The following is a 12,491-nucleotide window of genomic DNA, read 5'->3' as shown; positions in this document are numbered from 1 at the left end:
GAGCCTGCGCTCTGGAGCCCACGAGCCACAACTACTGAGCCCACGTGCCACAGCTACTGAAGCCCGTGCGCCTAGAGACCATGCTCCGCAACAGGAGAAGGCACCACAATAAGAAGCCTGAGCACCACGATGAAGAGTAGCCCCCCTCGCCACAACTAGAGGAAGCCTGTGCGCAGCAACAAAGACCCAACGCAGCCAAAAATGATTAATTAATTAATTAAAAAAAAAAAGTAGCCCTGGCCTACTGGTTGCATTATATAAAAATCATGCTAGGAACAAATGGATATCATAATTAATTTAGGTATAATGTTCCTACCTTCTGATATTATCAACTCTTAACCTTGCAGGTTAAAACCCAATAATACCAAAGGTTTTAAATGCGTAATACCGTAATTACAATCCAACAAGCTTTTATTGAAAAAAAACTTACCATGGAGCAGGCATGGGCTAGGTGAAAGGAAGGATAAAAAGATGGGGAAGGCAGCGTCTGACTATGTTTTCTTGGATGCTGGGGCAGTGGCAGCAGGAGGAGGACAAGGGCGAATCTGAGGATGGCTTGAATGACTGCGGAGACGGTGGCCGGAGACTGGGAACCCAGGGAGGGACAGTGCAGCAGAAAGGCAGGGAATGGCTCTGCCCTCAGCACCCCCGACCCCTGGCTAAGCAGGACACCATGCGCCCAGACAGTCGAGGAAGATAAGATCCTTTTCAGAAATCAAGTTGTCTTGAGGGATCAACACAGCTACACACAACCTAACCTGGACTGATCCATGGGGAAACTCTGTTAAAGGCGTGCATGGCTTTAAATACATTTAATAATAGAAATCTCCTGCCTCAATAACCAGCTAAAAACGGTTTGCCATTAACTTTGCCAAGCACCACAAGTTACATCATAAGTACTCTGAAGGTAAGTGGATATTTTTAAAGTACTTGAAAAGCTGTTTTTTCTTTTCCAAATGTATTCTAAAATAAGGCAGGTGATCTTATTAACACCACTAACTTGCATGGCAAGGCTTTTCTCCCCCCGGTGGCATGGGTGATGAGTGAGGGGGCGCCGTTTCTCCAAGTGTCAGTGTCTTCGATGCAAACAGCAGCTCGGCATATTTGTGACTTGATCACAAGACAGGAATCCTTAAGGTCTGAAGTAATGAGGCTTTAGAATCCAGTTAGCGCCTCTGCACAGGGACACTGCCCGCAGGAAAGAAGCCAGGGTGAGCTGGAGTTGCGGCTTCAAGGTTACAGCAGAACTAGTCGGGAAAATGAGAAGTGACTTGCCCTTGAGAGGGGCCAGCGCCTGCCATTCTAATTCAGTGCTATTGGAACCTCACAGGAACAGGGTTTAGGCATCTGAGAAGTCGACCTTGCCGGACAAAGGACGACTGCTGAAGGATAAATCCATCACCCTGGCCACAGTTTTGAAAGTAGAGATTAGAAAGAGAAGTGAGTGACTCTCCCTTTCTGGTTTTCAGATCGTGGATGTTCTGGAAGCTGGATCAGAGAGAGCTACTCGGGGCTCAGGAAGAAGGTTCGAACGAGCCCCATCACCTCCCACCTGTCAGCAATGACACCGACTGGGACTTCTGCTCCACCCATCACAGCACACCAAGGCCCCAGCACACCAGCAAACAGATGAGACTGTATCCCACTGGTGGGTCTGGAGAGAGTGAAGAGGGCACAGAAGCCAAGGAGGAGGAGAAGGCCACAGACTGTGTCTCTTCCTGAAAAGAGAACAGCCCAGTGCCAGAAGAAGACAGCTCAACTGATTAAGGAAAAAAAAAAAAAAACGAACTCCTGAGCAAACAAGGAGCTAATTCTGTGTGTCATCCTGTCTCGGGTTATTCTGCGGAAGAACACTGGAAGTGTGCACAGGCTTTGGCCAACCTGGCTACGGCTACCTGACACCGAGAGACCCCCCAGCTCAGGCCAGGAAACATGCTGTGTCCACCAAGAACATGCTGCTGAGCTACAACGGAGACACGGCCGCAGAAAAGGAGGGCGAGGAAATCCTGGAAGCTCTGGTCGGGCTCCACCACGCTCTGGGGGTGGCCTGCCTCTGGCCGAACCAAGACACAGAGGCCTGCTTCAACCTGCAGAGGCAGAGGGAACGCGAAGGAGCGAAAGAACGACATAAGGGAGGCGTCTGTGGATTACGAGTCTCGGAGGAGGACCAAGTGTTGCTTGGGGCGGGGCCTCCTTGGCCATCTGCAGGTTGAACACAGCTCGGGCACACTTTGAAAGGGCACTTGGCAACATTATTACCGCTGAGGGTGACAGGATGTCAGAAGTGATCAGTCTACAGAAGAACCACGCCCAGGCCCGCCAGCACTGGCAGCAGGCTCATTCGACCCGTGTTTCTTTGTTCACTGATTCAGCCCCCAAGCTGCAGAGGTGAGCATGTTACCAGCTGAGGCCTATGCCATGTCTGGAGGGACCCAGCACAGGGAATCTCAGCCAAGTTCACCTGCCAAGTGTGGGGATCACACATGCTACGCACGTGCCCTGTAATGCATCAGCTGACAAGGGGATTGGTGAGAAAAGACAAAAACGATGCCCCCCACCCCTTCCTCTGCTCTCCACCTCCTGACCCTTTTCCTCTCGTTTACAAGAGAGATGGTGGTAGCAGCTAGAATTTTCTTGATCTGTATTCAAAAGTGAGGTGCTGGGGCATCCAGAGGAAAGCCCAGTGATGAATTTATATTTCAGCAGTGGCCCTTTGTCTGGCAAGGTCATCCTTCTGAAAGCGGGGCTTTGGCAGAAAGGCACTGCTGAGGAAGATGGAGTCCCATGCTCAGCAAGATGGCCAGACAGATGACCACTAATGGAGTCAACGGCCCGTCAGGAGGAATTCGCATTTGTGGCTAATGTAATTTAAATATTTTTTAAAATGTTGACTTTCTCATTTACGAAAGTAATCCATTTTGGCATACCTTATCTTCCAATCATACATGAGAGAGACACAGAGTGGGGTGAAGGAGGAGGGGGGGAAGAGAGGGAGACAAGGAATGAATAATTAACTATAGGGAAAGTTTCACATCCTACCGTTTTCCACTCTTTTATTTCCCCATGTCATTAAATAAACTTTTTTTCTTCAGCTAAAAAAAATTGAGGGGGCTTTCCTAGTGGTGCAGTGGTTAAGAATCCACCTGCCAATGTGGGGGACATGGGTTCGAGCCCTGGTCCAGGAAGATCCCACATGCCGTGGAGCAACTAAGCCCGTGCGCCACAACTACTGAGCCTGCGCTCTGGAGCCCGCGAGCCACTACTACTGAGCCTGTGTGCCGCAACTACTGAAGCCCACACGCCTGGAGCCCGTGCTCCACAAGAGAAGCCACCACAATGAGAAACCCTCGGCAACCAGAGAAAGCCCGCACAAAGCCACGGAAGACCCAACGCAGCCAAAAAAAAATAAATAATTAATTAATTAAATAAATCTATTAAAAAAACAGGTTTTAGAAATCATGATTAAAAAAATTTATTTTTTATTTTTTTGGCTGTGTTGGGTCTTGTTGCTGCACACGGGCTCTCTCTAGTTGCGGCGAGCAGGGGCTACTCTTCATTGCAGTGCACGGACTTCACATTGTGTGGCTTCTCTTGTTGTGGAGCAAGGGCTCTAGGCGTGTGGGCTTCAGTAGTTGTGGCTCGCGAGCTCTAGAGCGCAGGCTCAGTAGTTGTGGCTCACGGGCTTAGTTGCTCCGTGGCATGTGGGATCTTCCCAGACCAAGGACTGAACCTGTGTCCCCTGCATTGGCAGGCAGATTCTTAACCACTGCGTCACCAGGGAAGTCCAGAAATCACGATTTTGATTGCAATGGCATTTGTTTACAAGGCTTCCTCTGCCATTTTTGGAGAACGGAAGCTGTGCAGACTGTAGCTTCAGGGGCAGCTGCTCCATTGGCACCATATTCATAGAGATAATTTGCAGGTCAGAGGCTTCTGGCCTGCTGACCGGGCACGATTCACTATAATGAGTCAACATTTATGAGCAAAGGCCCACTGATGAGAGCCCACCAGGGGAGCCTGAGACCATGCTTCCCACTCCACCTGTTCAAAGGCTTCCTCTGTCCTGTTTGCGCAGAGTATGTAGGGCCTCGGTCTCACCTGGAGCTCACCTCGGTGCCCTTCTCTGAGGCAAGAGCTGTTGGCTTTCAGAGCTCCAGGCACCTACGCATTGGCCACTGGTCGCTCTACTGGAAAACACTAACGTGGAATCACCACAAGCGTTAGAACTCAGAGGGGCTGCTCTTATCTTACCCTAGAGGACACTCCAAGGTCAGAGTTAGGGGCAAAGCAGAGCTAAAATCTGAATCCAGCTCTATGGCCAGTGCTCTTCTGATCACACCACAGCCGAAAAGAAGGAATGGAAAGGGAAGTGTGAAAATCAGGGTGGGGGTGGGCGGGGAAGAGGGCGAATAAAGAACAAATACCCGCTTGGCGCCACAGTAGCGAAGTCCAAAGGTGTGGAACTGAGGGAAGAAAGTCGGCCTGACGGCGAGGATCTGCGTGTAGAGCTCTGCCGGCCGGGACATGGCTGGGGTGCCCGACAGTAAGATCACCCTCTTGGCAACCTAGAACATAAAAGCCCAAGATGCTGAGATGCACAGAGGACACGCAAGGGATGTCCCCAGCACCCCCGGAGTCAGAGCCGAGGCCCCCGGAACAGTACACCCCTGGAATCTTGCATGAACACCTTCACTTCCTCGCACTCTGACTGCAGGTACTTCTCAAGTTCATGCATCTTAGATCCAAGGTAGATCTAGATTCCAAAGACACTACGGCTGGCCTCACTCCAGAGCTCTGGGTGGCCACAACCTGGGAACTCTAAGCGAAGGTACCATGACCAGAGAAAAAGAGCATGTGTGCTCCAAGAACCTCACGGTGTGACCCGTGTTGGAGGCTGGGCGTCATCTCCTAAGCTGCCTCGGCCACACCCTCTGCCCGCATCTACATCAGCACTTAGTCCCTTACACTGAATTCTATCTTGTCTGTCTCCCTCACTAGACTGCAAGCTTCTTGAGATCAAGGACTGGGCTGTGTCCACCTTTGTTTTCGGAGAACAGTGGCTGGCACAAAGTAAGCAATCAATGAATATTCACTGTATGCCTAAAAATATTCACAAGGAAGCTAACTGGTGTCCTACGGAACGTGGAGTAAACTCAAAGAATCCAGCACGGTTAGAGGAAGGGGAAGTAGGGGAGAGAGCAGCAGGTCCGAACTTTTTCCAGGATGGATTTCTGACACCCAAGCTGAACCTATGATTAGATAATGACCCGTAGGACCAGCTCTTTCTCAATCCCAGGAGAAAGCATCAGCAATGGCCTGTGTATATGCCTCTATTTGTTTTCTTTAGAGGAAAAAAAAAAAAAGGCTGTCACTAACTCAGTTGCACAATGCTTTGAGCCTAAAGATCCCTGATTCAAGCTCATTTGGCAGTTAATAAGGACTTTAAAAGGTGGGCCCCGGATCCATCGACCCTACACTCAGCCCAGGCCTGCAGCAGCCTGCTCAGCTGAGGGCAGGATGGGCATAAACAGCTGGTCAATTCCAATGACAGACTTTGGGTTCATCCTACCTCTTACTCAGATGAGAAAGAGGGTGAGATAAAAAAGGAGACACGGGGCTTCCCTGGTGGCGCAGTGGTTGAGTGAGTCCGCCTGCCGGTGCAGGGGACGCGGGTTCGTGCCCCGGTCGGGGAAGATCCCACATGCCGCAGGGTGGCTGGGCCCGTGAGCCATGGCCGCTGAGCCTGCGCGTCCGGAGCCTGTGCTCCGCAGCGGGAGAGGCCACAACAGTGAGAGGCCCGCATATCACAAAAAAAAAAAAAAAAAAAAAAAGGAGACACTTCCCTACTGTACTAGAACATGAAGTGGCCAAAGATCACTGGAGGTAAAATCCATTTCAGCTCTGGGAAGGGACCCTACTGGGGGGCTCAGTTGTCTAGAAACAGCTTGTTAACCACTGTAACCTTGAGTTAATGATGGCAGCATAAGGCAATCGCATGCAGTCAATCACCTAGGGGAGGAAATTAGGTTTTCAGATAGATACACTGCCTCATAAAAATAAATAAAGGTGAAGCAGAGGGAAGAAAAATGATTCTTTATAAATATACAATATATACCATTCTTTTTTTTTTTTTTTTTTTTTTTTTTTGCGGTACGCGGGCCTCTCACTGTTGTGGCCTCTCCCGTTGAGGAGCATAGGCTCCCGGACGCGCAGGCTCAGCGGCCATGGCTCACGGGCCCAGCCGCTCCGCAGCACGTGGGACCTTCCCAGACCGGGGCACGAACCCGTGTCCCCTGCATCAGCAGGCGGACTCTCAACCACTGCGCCACCAGGGAAGCCCTATATATACTATTCTTGAGATGCACTTTTGCCCTCTCAGAAACTGCCAATACCTAATTCCATTATGACAGGCGAGCTATGAATTTCTCCAGCTATAATTTTCCACAGTTCAATTACCTGGGCCTTCTAATTTCCTACATGGTTTAATGCAGACTCATTAAAATAACAATGAGCTTCTTGAATGACGCCTGTAGCACCACTTGCCTTGGCTCAAGACCATTTCAATGAAACGGGGAAAATGAAAAGTCTTATCAGTAAGAGAAAATCAGCTCATCATCCAAACCTATTCCCCACGTCATCACTGCTGTAGCCTGGGGATGGAGCCTGGGCAGCAGCTCACAGATCAGGTGCTGGAGATTAACTCCAAGGTTCTCTGCCCAATATTTATAGGACAGAGTTAACATGGAGTCAGACTTCCCATATACTGTCCAGACTAGGGCGGTGATGGGACCGTTGAAAATGGATGCTGGTGGGTGTTAAAAAAGCACAGGCAGCAGTATGGAAAGAGAAAAAAGGCCAGCTTTGAAAAGAAACCAATACAGCGTCTCATCTATTATGGAATGACTTAGCCTGCTCAGCCCCGACACGTTTATTGTCATCACTGTCATCCATAAGGCCTTTAAGTGCCCGGTTACACATGGTTTATATGCCACCCTCTACCCTTGAGAACTTCCAGTTTAGGAAAATATAAATGCATAAAACAACATAAATCAACCCTAAATTGAGCGCCTTACAGGTAACTCTTCTAGCACCCAAGAAACCCACAATGGAACAATGCAAAAAAACGATTTCTATTTAGTGTCAGAGAGAAGTTAGTTGATTCACACGAGCAGGGGACTCTTCCTGCAGCCTGCCTGATCACACTGGGGGTGAGAACAGACCCTCCAGCGGACACCACCCCCGCTCCGGCCTGAAGAGGCAAAGAGCCATCTCTCCAAACGCAGAGGGACTGGGTTTTCTGTTCTAGGTGCAGAGGAACTGGGTTTTCGACTCCCTGCTTGCATATCACAAGCACTGCCATTGTAGTACTGTACAAAACATCCAAAACCTGGTGACAAATCCAACAAAAGGGATCAGATGATACACATTCTGACAGATTTATACAATAGAATACTATTTGTAAGAATGAGGTCCAGTTATCGGGAATGAGGTGGCATGATTACCAAGATACGCCATTAAGGGAAAAAAGGAAGGTGCAAAACTGGTTGTAGAACACTCCAGGGAGGGAGAAAGGAAACACACGTTGAATGTACTGACATGGGCACAGACTCACTTTTACAACTAAACCCCAAAATCCAGTAACTGTGGCTGTCTTCGAGGAGAGAGATCAAGGGACTGGGGGATCCAGAGCGGGGAGAAAGAGTTATTTTTCACTGTACACCCTTCTGTCCTCTTTGAATATATCACCTAGTTAAACTACTTCAATGAACAAAGAAAAGAAAAAGCTCAGACACCTTAGACCACTATGCTCATCTGATCTAGCCAATCGACAGACATAAAAGGACTTTACTCCCACAAAAAGAGAAACAGCTGTTTATTAGGGAAGGATGGTGGGATTCTGAGGGCCTTTCTTCTTCTAAAGAAATAATCTAACTGGTTTAACAATAAAAAGCACTATAAATAAATTTAAAAAAAAACCCACTAAAGGAAACTCAAACACACCTCACTGCTCACAATGGAAAAGTCAGATACCCTTCAGGGCTGGAGTCATGTGGAGAAAAAGACCATGTGATTTGGCCTGAGCAGGAGTGAAGGTGGTGATGCATGGCCAGACTGGATTTCAGAGGCAACTATCAAAAGGTAAAACTAAGACCCAGAAATTCTGAGTGGAAGAATTCGTCCTAAGAGGACAAAGTATACAAGCTATGAACATACGGATGATGTTCACTTGCAGAATTATTTATAATAGCTAAACAGTGTCCAACACTAAGGGTTAAATCATGGCACGTGTCCATACCACAGAATGCTCCCAAGCCATTAAAAATGATCTTGCCCTACAGCTGACATGTTAGAAGAATAACCAAACTGTTAACAGTGGTTTTCTGTGTTGGAGGGATTAAAGGTGATTTCAGTTTTGTTCTTTGTAGCTTTCTGTCTTGCCTACTTTCACACAGTTGACCCTTGAACAACACGGGTTTGAACTGTACAGGTCCACCTAGGCAGATGTTTTCAATAGTAAATACTGCAGTCCCATACTGCCCGAGGTTGGATGCATCTCAGTATGTGGAGGAACGTCAGATATGGAGGGCCAGCTAACTATAAGTTAAAGGCACGTTAAACCCCCGCTGCTCAAGGGTCAACTGCACATGAAAACAGAACTACCTCGCTTCGCAGCCCAGGAAAACGGTGCTGTAGAGGAAGAAAGATGTCACATTTCCCAGGGGACAACACCAGTAATTTCTTACACCCTAAGCAAAACATCCTCTGCATGCAGCTGCTGTTTCCATTCGGGAAACCCACATGATGTGGCCTATTTCACAGACAGTAGGATATAACCTAATTACCTCATTGTGAAGATCTGCTGAAAACATTTTGACATATTAATTATCAGAATATAGTTCTAAGAGATGCACAGGTTAGAGGAACGGTCAAGTGGTATTAAATTCGGCCCTTCTTTGGCTCTTCAAAGGCATTATTTCCCTTCTTCCCAACTCTCCTCTTATTCCCAAAATACCTAGATTCACTCATTTCCTTAGAGTATCTGATCAGTGGTTCCCAACAGAAATAGGGAGGGATAATTCCCCCCTCCTCCCCAGGGACGCCTGGCAAGACCTGCCAAGACAATTTTGGTTGTCACAACTGAAGGAGCCAGTGGCACTTAGTGAGTAGAGGCCAGGGATGCAGCTAAATGTCCTACGATGCCCAGGACAGCCCTGTGGATAACAACGAATTTTCCAGCCCAAAATGTCAATAGTGCCAAGGTTGAGGAACTCTGATCTTGATGGAAATACAGCAGAGAGGTGGGAGGTTTGATGAACAGAATAACACAGGGTGCCTCATCCTCCTCAACCGTGCCAACAGTCCAGCACACGTGAAGTCAATGTTATGGATGACAGTGGCTTCGAGACACCCATGAACAGGCTATATTCACGGGTCCTGTTTTGAAACATTAATTCATCCGAGTTCTACGGCCAATGCAGAGTAATACATACTAGTTAGCAGTTAAAATTCTGTTTTAAATGGGTCACTCTGAAATATACCCAAGATCTGAAAAATGTAGACACTGCTTTAAAAGGTCTGGCCCAGAAGCACATATTTCAGAAACCAATATTTAAGTCCAGCTTGCCTGACCAGGCAATGAGTGCATCAACAAGACAGGTGCTAAGAAGCTTTCCTATTATATCTTTAATGATATCATCTATCTACTGTGCAGTTTCTTTTGTCTAAACAATCAGGGGTATACAGATTTAATTTTAGTTATGGCTGTAAAACTGGAACCACAGTACCAGGGTCTATTAACATTTTTCAGAAGAAAACATATTAAAATTCCCCAAAAGAAGGGTCACCACTTTGGGAAAAACATTTAAGTGTGTCCATAAATGGCTCTCAGCCTATAAACATTTATAGGTAATTTGGGCAGAGAATCAAGGTTTTTAAGTAAAGCACCTTTAGGTTTGGAGAGAATGACATAGTCCTGCTTTGGAAGATGTTATCATATTACCTGTTACTCTGAACACAAAACAAACCTGAAATGAGCAGACACTCAAGTGTGTTTTGTGGGGAGTTGGAAAAAATTAATTTTCAAGTGCTATTAAGTTTCACCAACATTCAGCATATTTGTTTTCCCTAGCTTAGGTACCACTTAAAGCTCCTTTTAAGCAATAAAAGCTGCAGTTTTAAAATCAGGTGCAACCCAAAGGCCACTTTACTAGAGCCCAAGATAAACATGCGCTTTCGTTTGCTCAGTTCATACAAACCAAAGGAGATTCCCTCAAAGTCACCTGTGAGATATTTCTACCTTGTTATGAGAGAAAAGACTACTTTTCTAATTGTACAACTTTTTTCCCTGAAGTAGGAGAAAGCTCACCCCAAATAGATGGAAGGAAATTTGGGGGCCTTCCCTCTGTTGGGGATGGAGGGGCTGGGACACAAAATATAGACACCGAAGTGTGTACCACACAAAGCATGGAGCTTATACTGCAGGTCAGAATACAATGCCTTTGGATAAAGATTCAAAGCTGCACTGTACACACACAGACACACACAGACACACACACACCCACACCCCTTCTGCTCTGAAACCAGGACTCAAGCAGCCAAAGGCTCAGCATATGTTAGACCACCCCAGAAAAGGATGTGGACGGCTGACCTTCCTGCTAACAAAACAGCCTTAGGGCAGCCCCAGAAGAGGGTACCATCTTATTTATAAAGCAGGTCTCAGCTTTGTGGCGCGTCTTGCTGATGCCCACGGCCTGGTTCTGAGTCTGCACCATGAGAGCTTTGCCCCGCAAGCCACGTAGAAGACAGGCAGTTCCTCCTGGGCTGTTTAGAGGACCCGCTGCTGGAGGCTGTCCCTCTGCCTTGTCCAGGAGGAGCCCGAGGACAGTCCAGAGTGAGTTCCAACCTGACCTGTGTTCTTCAACAGGTCTTCATCTTTGAGAGACAGATGACTGCACTGACCACTAGTTCCTCAGCAGGATGTTAGGAAGAAAAACAAATCTGGTACCCAAGTCCTAAGTAGAGGTGCCCTGAGTCAATGCTAAGTCACATCCACGGCCTGCAGCCCTGGACTTGCAGCCCCTGCTCCCCTTGGACACCAGTCCAGCCCGAGCAAAATACAGTAGATCTCAGGGCCGAGTGGGCTCAGGCACCAAGTCGGTCCTCAGCAGCACTCACCTTGAGGAGGGGCACAGCTGTACGACAGCGGGCAGTCTTAATGTTTTTGAGGAAGTGAGATTCATCCTGAAAAGAAACAGTCACGTAAGTGAACGAGGTCAAATCCTGAGCAGACGGAGAGCGAGCCCACGTCAAGCTTGACCCTGGCATGGCGTCGCACTGAGGCTGCCTCTCTTAGTGCTTTCTCCTTCAAGGAGACGGCTGGGGGCCTGGGCAAGGACCAGACTCTGGGGCCTCTTCTCTATGACATTGTGAGCGAGTCACTTCGTCTCTCAGGGACAGTTTTCCACTTGAAAAGTGGGGCTGGCGACTCCCCTGTCCTGCCCACCTCGCACGTGGCATGGGAAAAACCCCTGAAAGGTGCTCTGCTGGCTTGTAAGATTGCACCGCCCCCCCTGCACAGCACTAATGCCGTGTGCTGAGGACCCGTGTGTGCCCCGAGCTGGCTCAAGGCTCCGCGGCCCAGCCCGCGCCTTCTCCCCCCGCTTCCCTGAGCTCCCACAGGCTCTGGCTCCCCCATCTCCAAAGGCCCTGGAACAGACTGTAATGATCTGCGTGTGTCGGTCTGTCTTACTGGACTGCGGCTCCCTGGAGACCAGGGGCTGACCGCTCCCTCCACACCCGCGGCACACAGCCCTGGGCAGGGCACAGAGCTGCCTGTGGCCTCTGGCTAGCTGAGCCAGTGGACGAAGGCGCCTCCCTCGCAGTCAGCCCGCTGCCGGGAAACCCGAGGCAGAGTCCCCACTGCGGTCTTGTTGACGTGAGTGACTCAGAGGTCCTCAAAGAGTTTTCTAAAAGCCCTTTCTTTCGCTCCTTCTAGATGAGATGTGCACTAGACAAGAAGAGCAGCAAGATCTGGGAGGCCACTGTAGGTAGAGGATCCTATTTTTAGAGGAGGAAAACACTACTGGCTTTTCCAAGTCACACGTTTGAATAAAAAACCTTTCGTGTTACCCGGAGGCACTGGGTTTCCCTGTTCTGCCAAGGGGAAAAGCGAGGATAAGCTTCCCCTGGAAACCATCCACCGCAGGCTTCGCCCCGGGACGTCTGTCACCTGGACTGGGGGTGGTAGCTGGCTGGACGGGAGTGGGGACGGGAGAGACTCACACGTTTTCAGGGCTGTATTTGTGAGCCATGTAGACACACTGAGTACTGACAGAGGAGGCTGGAAGCCAGTCTCTCAAGACTTTCCTTCTGGAGTATGAAAGGAGTTAGAAGAAGGAAAGCGGCAGCTAGAAGATGTTCCATCACATCTGGGAGCAGGACTCTAAACTCTAAAGCCTCCTTTAAAAAAAAACAGCTAGGGTAAAAAGTGG

General features: G+C 48.6%; 1 protein-coding gene and 1 pseudogene across 4 annotated transcripts in view; one reads left to right on the top strand and one right to left on the bottom strand.

Moving 5' to 3' along the window:
• SMARCAL1 (SNF2 related chromatin remodeling annealing helicase 1) overlaps positions 1 to 12,491 on the bottom strand; it is a 51,958-nt gene that overhangs the window by 18,641 nt on the left and 20,826 nt on the right. For all 3 annotated transcript variants that reach the window (XR_014016474.1, XM_081242118.1, XM_081242117.1), the window contains exons 10-11: positions 11,176 to 11,241; positions 4,425 to 4,565 (exon numbers count right to left, since the gene is read on the bottom strand). Coding sequence is in view for 2 of the 3 variants with exons in the window: in XM_081242118.1 (XP_081098244.1) it covers positions 4,425 to 4,565; positions 11,176 to 11,241 (207 nt within the window). In the remaining variant the exon portion in view is untranslated. The remainder of the gene's footprint in view (positions 1 to 4,424; positions 4,566 to 11,175; positions 11,242 to 12,491) is intronic.
• On the top strand, positions 981 to 2,213 carry LOC308621778 (tetratricopeptide repeat protein 23-like; annotated as a pseudogene). The gene has a single exon. The product of its transcript is annotated as a tetratricopeptide repeat protein 23-like (transcript).

The sequence above is a fragment of the Mesoplodon bidens genome (assembly GCF_964165515.1).
Source record: "Mesoplodon bidens genome assembly, chromosome: 8".
NCBI classification, from domain to species: Eukaryota; Metazoa; Chordata; class Mammalia; order Artiodactyla; family Ziphiidae; genus Mesoplodon; species Mesoplodon bidens.
This window is presented reverse-complemented; position numbering and strand designations above follow the sequence as displayed.